Below are 11,667 nucleotides of genomic sequence, written 5' to 3' on the forward strand. Positions count from 1 at the left end.
GTCTGGTGTTTTTGTTGGTTTTAAACCTTTATTTTTGAGAATTTGTGCCATGTCCATCTATTCAAATGCTGTGCGCTCAGACTGTCACTGACAATTCTGTATCAGCAAAAAAATCTGGGAGGCTGGATCATTCAGGGAAGCGAAGAACAACAGAAGTACCTTTACAGACACCAGAAACACCCACAAAGACACAAACACTGGAATTGTAACTGTTTTTCTATAATCATTTAAATACAGTTTGAGAATAGCCATGGCCCACGTTATTTCCATAACAAACAGTTTGTATGACACTAATCCAAAGCACAGAGAAACATGGATGCAGCGATAGCACAAAACATCTGTGGAACTGAAGATAACATCAGCAAGGCTGTTGGTTTAAATAAACTGCATGTTTTGGTAGCAGGCCTCGTCTGTGAAGCAAAGTTACATAAAGATAACCTAAAATAGAAACTTAAATCTAATGAAATGAATCAGAAAACCTTCTGGGTATATAATCCTTTTTCACGATGAAAGAGGCTTGCAGCCTAGCTTAACTCAAGAGGGAGCAGGCTTACAGTACATCAAAAGGACTGCAAATGAATCTGCATTGTTCAAATACATTTTTAGTTCAACCCAGTATGAGTTGATCAGTGCAAATTTCCCAAAAAGTCAGCTTAAAGGCAATTGACTGCAAAGACAAAAGGAGGAACTTGATAGAAAATACTTCAACTCCTGAAAAAGCTTTTCTGCATGGTGATCTGTACTTTCTAATGCTGCAAAACAACTCAGGTTTGGCACTGGGCAGAGTGGGAAGTCAAGGGAATTCAACTTTCCCCACAGGCGAGCCACAAACACTGAATTGACGTCGCTATAACTACTGCAAATACTTCCACTCATCTGCTGAAAAAGAACTGTAGAGATGGTAAAAAAAAATACAAAACCACAACAAAAATGTGCCAAGGCTGACTATGCTGCATCATATTCTGCTCAACAAAACAATCAATTTGGAGCCAAACGCTGCAGTTTGTCTCCTCTCACACTACAGCTGTGCCTACAAACCTCCTCAACTGCCTCTTTCAACACTGCAACCTTCACACAAGTTTTGTGCAACTGCAACAGGAGCAAACCTTTATAAAACCTAATAAAAAGCTTTGCAAGATAAAAACTATGCTAAACGTTTGATATGATGAGCAAACCCATCCAACTTCATACCCATTCATTATACAATGAATTATAGTGTGTTTACAGATGCATCAGAAGCAGCCACAACTATGTGTGCAATCAAAATTAAGTAGCTTATTGACATTCATTGATAAACAAAACAAATACTGCTTCAAGCAAACTGCTTTGCAGCTCTTAGGATGAACAGTAAGTTTCATTCAATACCAAGCAGGCTACTGAGCAAGTTAAGCTAACATGTTCATAACACCAGAATTTTGCTGTTCTGGAAGAAACAGACCAGAAAGCACTCATAGTTTTATGGTGCTAAATGTGTAAGGTTAAAAAAACAACAAAAAACAACCAACCACCCAACTTTCTCAATAGACTTGGGATTTTTTTGTGTCCAGCATGTTACAAAACATGACTACAGTTATTTACAGTGCAAGGAGAAGGTAAGACTTGTTATTGAAGAGTTCCCTTTCCAAAGACAGGTATCACTTTCAAGTCACAGACTGCTTAAGCTGTTGTATCTCAGATTCATTCTCTTTGCTGCAGAACACGCATACACCAACTTGCCCCAAACCCTTGTTAGGTGTATTTAATACCTGATAACATGAGATGTTAGCATTTTGCAACTGAGCTTCACACTGCTTTACCAAATGAACATTGGTGGCTAAAGTCTTCTGCAATAGTTAGCAGCAGTCATTAGGAGACTTCCTCTAAGAAAGAACGAGTAGGAGTATTAAAAAAAAAAAAGACATCTGGATCATCCCTGGTATTTTGATAAAAATAGATAGAAAGAGGGAGAATTAACTTAAGGTCAGTTAAGGTCTTAAAGTGCAAAGGCCTCTGTCAGTTTTGGAAGATCTGTTCCTCTATTTATTAATGCAAGAAACAAATCCAACTTTGTATTTCTTTGTCAGTAACTCCCAGCCAAGAGCAGACCTTTTCCACTACCAATTTCTTTTTCATCATGAGCACAAAGTTTATTATCACCTCCCAGCCATCAGCTAGTAAAGGCTGTTTTCTCCAGCCCGTTACCTTGTTCCTCACGGTGGAAAGCCTGTAACCATGCCTGTACTGAACTACTCTGGCACTGAAAGAAAAATCCAAAGTTAAAAAAATTATTGGCTGTAACCGTATTTCTTTGAACTCAAAGGTACATTTGGGAGAGGTAGTCCGGGAGAAAAAGGTTTCAAGTACCAAACTCTGTATGTTGCATACCAAGCTGCCAAACCTATCAGTGCACCAAGAAGTTTTTGACTGAAATTGTGGAAATACACAGTAGTGCATAGAAACATGAACACCCAGATCATGGTGAGAAAACACAAGGACACAAAGAGGCCGTTGATAACAACACGCAGTCTTGAGTTGCGGCCTATGGACAAGCCTTCCAGCACAGCCACTTCCTCCACAATCATGAGAGTGCAGTATGAGAGCAGAAAGCAGTGCCCCGAGATATCAAAACCATCCCAGACCCCGTTGTTCCGATGGCACTCCTGCTTGGTGGTATAGAGCTGGTGAGGCTCACTGAGTTTAGTCGAGGTAATGCACGTGCCGGTGAGATTCTCGATGTACTCGAAGAGTTCAGTGCACACATACCAGACAGCAGTGCCCACCAGCAGCGTGCTGAGACGCCGCAGAGCTGCCAGAATGCTCTTTGTGGAGCCGTAGAGGAACTTGCTCTTGGCAAACAGGTAGGTGGTGACTCCGATGAAAGGCAGCAGAAGCCAGAACGTCCATGCCCAAGCCACCTTGACAAAATACCTGCCAGAGAAAAGCCAAGAGAGAAACATGCACCTGTGAAATTTCATAGGAGCCTGCAGGAGGGAGCTGGGGGTGCCTGGCAGTGCTTGAACTAGCAGCCTTTCAAGGTCACTACTGAGAGCTGTCTAAATTAGGCCTATGATTCCTGCCCTCAAAGTCAAGCATAGCTAAAATCTTAACCCTCTTCTCATTGTTTCTCTTGGGTCTCAGACCTGAATAACTCCTTCACTAGGTACTTCAACTGTTTCCCAAGCAGCATTCCCTCAGACTTACAGCCTCATTCAGACTCTCAGCTGACTCACAGTACATTCAGTTCTTGCAATTGCCTTTACCCTACAAACACAGTCAACTTTGCCTTACTCAAAGAGCAGCTGCAAATAAAATTTTCTCGGCTTGCCACCCTGACCCTTGGTCTTCCCTTCCTCTTCCATCTTAAATAAATTTTGCTTTACAACCTTTCACAACCTTACCCTCTTCATACTAAGTAAGATCCCCCAGAAAAAGGATGACTCTTTTCTCTAATCAGCTTAAGACACTTTTCCTCCATTATCACCTCATAAAACCAATGAAGTAGCATAACTTCATAGTAGGATCCATTCTTCGCTGTCTCTCCAGCCCTCCTTTGGCATACACAAATTCCCACGCCTCAAAATGCATTCCCTGCCTTGACAATTTTTGTTGTGGTGTCTATAAAATGTTGGAAACAAGCTGATGATGTGCAGCTATCCTATTTAGCAAGACATTGCCTAATTAGTTCTGCCAGTATTGCCCAACTAAGAGAAATATTTTCAGATCTTACAACACAGCAGGTACAAATGAGCAAAGAGACCAGAGCCTCCAACCTTCTGTCTCCCACCAGCACCTTCCAATGCAGCCTGCTTCCTACCAACTGGAGACAAAGAGGAACTGTGCAGCCCCCCCCCTCCATACCCTTCTTGTTTCTTGAAAAATAAACTCAGTCTGTGCCCAAGTTAGACACACTTTTCACTTACAAGCTCTGCATCTAACGAGCACTAACAAAGCTCTGCATTTTCATTAGGCTCCCAACAAAAGCCACCAGGGCCTTGCCCAGAGCTGTGGGGGTGCCACCCTCACTTTACATGAGAAAAGGCAGCAGCAATTACAGCTGCCAACACGGAATAGCAACAGAAAATAAAGTTCTTGTTTGGCTGAGAAATTCAAAAGCCAAAAAGGCTGCTAACAGGGCTAGCAACCAGCAAACCAGCAAGACATCTGGGGGGGAAACTGCTTCAGAACCCATCAGTGCTGACAAACGTCCCCTACTAAAAGGCAAATGACTCTGCAGCGTGTTTTACCATACCATCTATCCCACTCAATCCATGTTCCTCCAATTGTTCTTTCCAATCACACCCAGAGACTGCCAGACGTCACCGAGCGACAAATTCAAACCAAAGCAGCACACAGACAGCCACGAAGGAGACGGTCGGCAGCTTTACGTGCTGCTGTGCCCGCTGAGCGCGGTGCCAGGCGCTCGGAGCCGCGAACAGGCGCTGCGTGGCACAGCCCACATAGCGCACAGCGGTACCGCGCTGCCCTTACGGGAAGCCACAACGCGCCCTGTCTCTTCGCTTCCCTGTGGACCATCTCGGTAACCATCAGTTCACTCACATCCCAGGAGGAGCCAGGTTATGCGTTGCGCTCCCCCCCTTCCAGGCCCACCCACGAGCACAGCCCCAGGCTCCCCGCCCGGACAGTGCCCGCCCGCACAGCCCCGGCCCCGCTCACACGTTGAGCGCGTTGCGTTTGTTCTGCATGGGCGTCTCCGGCACCAGATCGGCTTCCTTGAGGGAGGACCCGAGGAAGACGAGGCCGAGCAGCAACCAAGGCAGCCGGCGGCGCACTGCCGCGGTCACCAGCCGGGCGCGCAGGCAGCGGGCGCACCGCTCCAAGCGCTCCATCGCGGCCGCCGCTCCTCCTCCCGTCCCGCCGCTCCTCCCGGCTCCTCCCGGCCGCCGTACGCGTCACGCGGAGCCCCTCCTGCCGCCCGAGCGCCCCCGCGCGGCGCCCGCCGGGCCCTGAGCCTGGGGGAGCCGGAAACAGCGGCTGTGCGCATACGCGGGGCGGATGCGTGCATGCGGGCGCCCCCTGTCGGACCGCCGCTTTAAAGCGTTGAGGGGGCGCGGGAGCTCGGAGTCTTTGAGATTAGAAGAGAGCTGCGAGGTCACGGAGTGCCGCGGGAGAGCCGCGCTGAGCAACCCGCAGTGCCGTAATTCAAGGCCTCCCTGCGCAGCCTGTGCCACTGCATCGCCTCTCTTTCTGAGAACAAATTCTTCCTTATCTCCAACCTGAACCCCGCCTTGCACAACTTAAAGCCATCACCTCTTTTTCTGTTGCTGTTACCTGGGAGCAGAGGCCGACCCCCACCTCACACAACCTCCTTCAGGGAGCTGCAGATAGCAGTAAGGTCTCCCCTGAGCCTCCTTTTCTCCAGACTGAACCACCCCAGTTCCCTCAGCCGCTCCCCATAAGTCCCCACTGTGCTCAGACCCCTCACAGCCCCGTTGCCCCTCTCTGGACGCGCTCCAGGCCCCGATGTCTGTGTGGCAATGAGGGCCCACAGCTGAGCACAGCTGAGCACAGCTGAGCACAGCAGCCATGCAGAGCCTCGCAACCTCACACCATGCAGGAGGCAGGCTGCCCTCACTGCTCCACTTCTGAACCTTCTTCTGGGCCTTAAAACAGACAGAGAAGGTATTCCTGGAGCTCTTACTTCTCTGCCACCCGTGTTTGCAGCTGAGAGCAGTGGTGCCCAGGCAGTTCTGCTGTCTTTACAGTGTCTGAGACTTACTTTGTTGAACTGCTGCTGCTGTCATTTCAACTTAAAATACGAAAAATAAACAATCAGGAGAGAAATTGCTAAATGAACAAGGCCCCTTTGTTCATCTGAATGATCTCAGTAGTAAAAATGTTCTGGGGGGGGGGGGGGGGGGGGAACCAGACCCCATCTGAGACAGGATTGGAAAGTTTCTTGCCAGAGAGCATTTGAAAGTTCTGTGTTTTTGCTTTGCTTTTTTTTTTTTTTTTTTTTTTTCAGTCATCATCAGCAAATCTATGACAACATCTGGGCTGAAAGAGCAAAAGGATACATCAAAGTCGACTGATGCACAAGCAACTTTAGTATGTATGGATAGTTTCAGCTAAGGGAGTTATCCAGGGTAAATGGCATTTGGCAATTTATTATATGCTGTTTTTAATAGGACTGCCGTGACCATGCCTAACACTTCTAGCCACAGCACTGTACCCTGAATTAGAGATGACAGGCAGCTGCGTTCACTCAAATGAGTGAGTATAACAGGGTGTGAGAGCAGGTTTTACATTGTCCAGCATTGTCTGCCTAAATCCCCTCCTGGGGGAGTCCAGCTGCCTTTGAAACTTTTCCTTCTTTGCTTCCCAGGTTTGAGTCTCTGATCTCCAGATTGTTTTCAATGCCTGTGAGCTGGAGATGGCAAGTTGCTTGGTTGGTTGCTAATGAAGCATACCGTGGTGTCTACCACATTGCAGGAAGATTTTGTAAGCTTGGCACCTGTTCCAGATGAAGGGAATTGATGGCATGGGCTGGAAATTTGTCTGTCTTCGGCTCAGCTTGAAATGTCTGAGGATTATCTCTATAAATCATGTATTCCAGCAAATGCAGTGAGCAAAGCTCAACTGGGTTCCAGGTGTCCTGCAGATTTAGAGTGAATCTGTAGTTTCATGCCATGTATTTGCTGCCACATGCACCAGTCCTTTTGAGGAGCCAATTTGTAGCTCCCTACACAGAGAAGTAGGATTTAGGCATTTTAAAACTGTAGAAAATGCTTTTACACGTAACCAGGGAAGAGGATTTATTATAGATGGATTGTAGAAGGTTCCCAAAGAGTCCTCACAGACAACATGTCAATCTGTGTCAGGTATAAAAACACTAAATGGAGTTGTTTAGGTACAGCAGATCTGGCTGTACTTCTCTTCCTTCTTTTCCTTAAGCTTACCAAATGCCAGACTCAAGCTGAAGACTTCCAGCCCATTCAATGAAGATTAAATGGTGTTTTTTTTGTTATTGCTGTTGTTATTTTCTAGTTGAACAAGAAGTTTAATTTGAACCAAGGCTCCAAACAATTTCGTTTTCACTGAAAAATTATGTTCTGCTTTAGGGTGGTTGGTAAGCATGGTGACTGCATGCCCAGTCACCCAAAGCTTAGGGCTTACTTGGACATGCAACATAGACATCACAGCAAGCTGAGCAGAGGTTTGAAGTGAATTTCAAAATGCCTTGGAAGAACATCTTCACTCCTGAGCTGTGGAAACTCTGGGAAGGAATCTTTCCTGGTCATAAAGTTCCATGATTTATCCAGTGTCTCAGTATTAATCAGAGCAAGAACACAAAACTGTTCTCTTACTAGTTTAAACAATTTATTACTGAAAAAAATTCAATTCCAGCAATTCTGTTAACCATCTATTTCACTTGACTGCAAGCAAATCTGGCTTGCTGATGCAAGAGTACAGCATGGGTACCTTCTGCAGAGTTGAGAACTCTCATCTGGAAACACACCCTAACCTCAGTAAGCCGTCAGTGGAAAGAGATTGTAACCTATAGCAGCTCTTGCCAGGAGCCTAAGGCACATATATGCCTAATTCAAGCACTTAAAATAAGATTTGGAGAAATTCAGACCTTCCTGCAAGTCAGTGATGTTTTCCTCAGACTCTTGCTATAGCATTGCCATCTGCTGTCACCTAGATGCTGAGTAAGTGGATCTCAGTATGTCACACACAGCCTCACAGATACATGCATGAGGCCCCATTCACAAGCATTTCCTTCTCACATTGGGTTTGCATGTTACAAGAAGGCAAGATTGTTACTGAGAAGTTAATTACGCCTTCAAGCCAACCATGGAGCAAATTAATGGGGTTTAGTCTTCCAGCCATTTGAGAAAGCTCAGTGGGAGCTTCAGCTGTCACAAGTGTCCTAGTGCTTCCAACTGAGCTGTTCAACACCGAGGAATAAACTGTTACAGGTTTGGCAGTTTGATGTGGAGAAATACCAAAAAGACTGAACAAACTTCTCAAAAACAGCTCAATCAGTTTAAGTCTCTTGAATTTGATAGATAGGACCTCTAGGCACCTTTCTGTGGCAGCAACTCTTTAGCAAAGAGCCCCTCAGAGCACACTGCCAGCATTCACACACGTGGGGCTGTTACCCCTCTAGCAATCCCTCATTTGGACCCGGGAGACCTCTCTTTCCAGCCTGCCCTGCTGTGTCAGAGCAATACCTACAGCACGGTGCTTTCTGCCTCCATCCCCACACCACTTTGTGCTCACACAAATGCAAACCATTTGGAAGCCATGTGCTTTCAGTGGCTGTGCCACTCATTCTTTCCAAGCCTTGCTTGCTCTGTTTTCCTTGGTGAACGCTGCTCACATCTCCATGATTGATTGTGTTTGAATTTGATTGTTAAGTGTGCTGGGATGTTTGCATGAGAGCTGCTACATAAGCATAATTTGCGCTGTATTTTCTTTGCCTAATAGAAGATTAAGCTTGAAGTTGAAGATAGTTTTGGCCCTTCGCTGAGACACCATCCTTCAACTCCAGTGCTTTGAACTCTTCAGCCTCCTCTATTCACTGTCAGCTTAAAGTATGCTTTGTTCCCTTGTGTGTCAGTGGTGCCTTTGAAAGACAGCCAGGACAGAGCTGCAGCAGCCTTCCCATCACAGTGACCTGGATCCTGCCTGCCTCTGGTGGCAAGGGATGCTCTTCATACGAGAGCATCTCATCACTGTTCTGCAGAACCAAGGGCTTCTCACCTGTGAGCAGGTGCTGCATTATTTACTGCAGAAAAGCTAAATTAAGGAAAAGTTGAATCAAGAAACAGAAGAGAGAAAATGCTAATTCACAACCTGTGTGGCTGCTCAAATAAATGGGAAAGGTCTTCCCCAGTCTTGAAACCCCAGACATTTTGGAAAAAAATATGGAAATCAGCCCCAGGTAATTTCCATACAGACTTCACTACCTCCAGACCCAGCATTAAAGCTTCCACAGGTCCCTTCAAACTCTGTTCAGATGAATAGAAAGGGAATGATCTTAGCTGAAGGGAATTTTCAGCATAGTTGGTGGTTATATCCAAAGATCAAAATATTTGGGGATACGGGGCAAAGTGTAATAAAGAACCAATTCAGTTTTCAGTGGCACAAACTCGACTAGTGCTACAAATTAATACCTACTGCTAGAAATATTTATATTTCTTTCTCTGCACAGACAGATTTCAACAGAGCAGACTAATGACAGGTTTGAATTTATGGAAGAGAATGGTCTGGTGACCATGGCCCGAGCAAGGATTCAGGGAATCTGGTTTTAATTTGTGGCTCTGACAACCCCCCTCCACAGCCACGGCAAGTTCCTTAACCTCTATATTTCCATATCCTGTGTAGGAAATGGAAGCAGATATGTTTTCCTGCTTCGTGAATTTCTTTCAGAGATGTTATAGAAAGGGACAACAACTGTCTGCTCAAAAATAAGCAGAGCTGACAAAGGCGTGAAGTATTCTTTCTGCAGTGAGAATTCAACAGCCCCTTCATAGACGAAATGGAGATGAGATTGCACCTGAACTGTGTGTGTGATTAACTGTATGTGCATTCGTGCAGAAAGTGCTCCTTGTCCTTCTTATCTTACCTGACCTCGTAGTGCAGGGGTGATACTTGACCCAGGCTGCACTCACGTTTCGCACAGCACACGATGCTCGCCTTTTGCGTTTGCCAAAGCAAATCTTTGCTCCCAGACACCTGCACACACGAGTTAATTTGTTCTGTGTCAGCTTTTGGTGGTAGATGCTGTGCATTTTTGTTTTTTTTTAATCCCTGCACATTTGATGGATGGCACTCAAAGAAACAGTTACTGGTAAGCAACTCCTGTCCAGTCAGGTGAATATTTCTGGTTGTCGCATGGGAGAAGCATTATTTATCGTTTCCATGTATTTGCTTTCTGTAATTATCAATCACAGATTAAACATCATGGAAAACTCACATGTTTCATGAAGTCCTTTGAGGGTGGCCCTTTGAGCAAGGCCAGCTGCATTTTATTACTGCTTTTTTAAAGGAAGAAGCTACAGTTTACTGGAACTGGTCAAACACAGGAAGAAAATGGCCTATACTTATTCAAATTCACAAATGTGAACTTCTCAAACTTCACTTGTGCATTTTTAGCTCATATATTTACAGTCAGATGTAAAATTTAGAGCTGACTTTGTGTTGATTAACTGCAGGGACCACAGCTCCCAGTTCCACTTTCTGGACTGGATAACTGGCACAACAAACCACATAACATGAGCTGTGGCTATTTTAGTCAGACAGATAATTACAGATATTAAATGCAAAGCTAAAAAATATACATACATGATATTTAATCTCTGCTTTGCTGGTTTGGTTAATTATATAAGTGTCAGCTGGAAACGTGCCCTGAAGATTTCAATTCACCCTGAAAATAATCCCTACAGCAGTGTCCTGTAGATAAAGATACTAATTACAAAAAAATAATCAAAGTGCATGTTGACAAGTCAGGGCACTGAGGATTGTCATAATCTCAATTGTTTACATTAATATGTATACATATAGCAAATTATTTGTTTGGTTCCTTACCTACTCCCTATGCTAAGCAAACTGCACCTCCTCGTCTCATTCGTGCTCTTCCACAGTGGGCTGTCCCACATCCCAGCCTTCATCAGAAGGGGAATTGAATTTGCCCAAAAGCTGCAGGGTTTGTGTGACAAGCAGCCACAGATGCTGTCCAGAAGACAGGCGAGCAGAAGGACAGTAAACATTAGCATGAAGCACTGAGTAAGCCTTGGGTTGGGACAGTGGTGACATCACACAGAATGCACTTGCCTGCTGGAGAAGCCAGAGCCATACCAGCATCCAGACTCCAAGTTCTGATTTCCCACTGGCTTTCCCAAACACGGCTCTTCCCTTCAGCATCTGCTGGAGCTTTCAAGTGCTTGCCTGTCTGTGGTGTGCAGCTCAGCCTTGCGGTGGTTGGCGTGATCCTTGCAGCTTCCCTAACGCTGCAGTGATGGCATCCTACTATCAGGCACGAGATGTCAGCAGAGCAATCGCTGACTCGCTCTGGCCCAGTTTCCTGATACAAGGGACAGAAACTGGCTGCTCTCACTGAAGGCGCCCATCCCAGTCCACCAAACACAGAGCGCCTCCCAGAACACTGGGGCCCAGTCTGCTCCTCACCAGGGGGGGTGAAGGTGTGGAAGGTGCTCAGTCCCACTGAGAGACGTCTCCTGCATGCAGGGAGGCAGCTGGTGGGTCTCAGAATAAACAGCTTTCCAGCATGTTTTTCCTCCTAGCTTTAATATCGGTAAAGAATAAGATTAGAGCCAAATCCTGGCACTTTAAATCCAAGCATTTACCAGCTTCGCTTAAAGCAGTAGGATTCTTTGCAGAAGTGTTTGTTTGTACAGTTCAAAGAAGCTACACTTCTTAAACATGAACCCAGCACAGAAGTGCAACTCAACCCAATCTCTATTGACACAATTCAGAACTAGGAATAAACACACAAGAAGTGCATCCTGCTTTAAAAACATGTCCATGGGCCATTCCTTTAACACAGGTTCCAAAGAACCGGTGTAACCATTCTTACCTTGGTGCTGAGAAGGAAGCAGGACCCAGGCAGAGGAGCTGGCACTGCGCCGGTGCCATGAGCAGCGTGGGTCCTGTCCTGCAGCAGCATTCCCCTGTGCCCATCCCCAGGGACACCAACATCAC

At 45.7% G+C, this 11,667-nt stretch overlaps 1 protein-coding gene and 1 long non-coding RNA gene across 2 annotated transcripts; one reads left to right on the forward strand and one right to left on the reverse strand.

Annotated features, from left to right (window-relative positions):
- Positions 1–203: 203 nt before the first annotated feature.
- FITM2 (fat storage inducing transmembrane protein 2) lies at positions 204–4,911 on the reverse strand. The gene is made up of 2 exons (XM_048963002.1): positions 4,654–4,911; positions 204–2,907 (listed from the first exon to the last, which is right to left on the reverse strand). Exons 1-2 carry the CDS (start codon positions 4,824–4,826, stop codon positions 2,265–2,267), a joined length of 816 nt encoding a protein of 271 aa, XP_048818959.1. The 5' UTR covers positions 4,827–4,911; the 3' UTR covers positions 204–2,264.
- A 176-nt stretch (positions 4,912–5,087) lies between these two features.
- Positions 5,088–6,188, forward strand: LOC125701294 (uncharacterized). Its single transcript, XR_007380199.1, has 3 exons — positions 5,088–5,327; positions 5,963–6,045; positions 6,126–6,188. It is a non-coding gene; the product is annotated as an uncharacterized LOC125701294 (long non-coding RNA).
- Positions 6,189–11,667: the final 5,479 nt, after the last annotated feature.

This window comes from Lagopus muta, chromosome 16 (genome assembly GCF_023343835.1).
Source record: "Lagopus muta isolate bLagMut1 chromosome 16, bLagMut1 primary, whole genome shotgun sequence".
In the NCBI taxonomy this organism is placed as follows: domain Eukaryota; kingdom Metazoa; phylum Chordata; class Aves; order Galliformes; family Phasianidae; genus Lagopus; species Lagopus muta.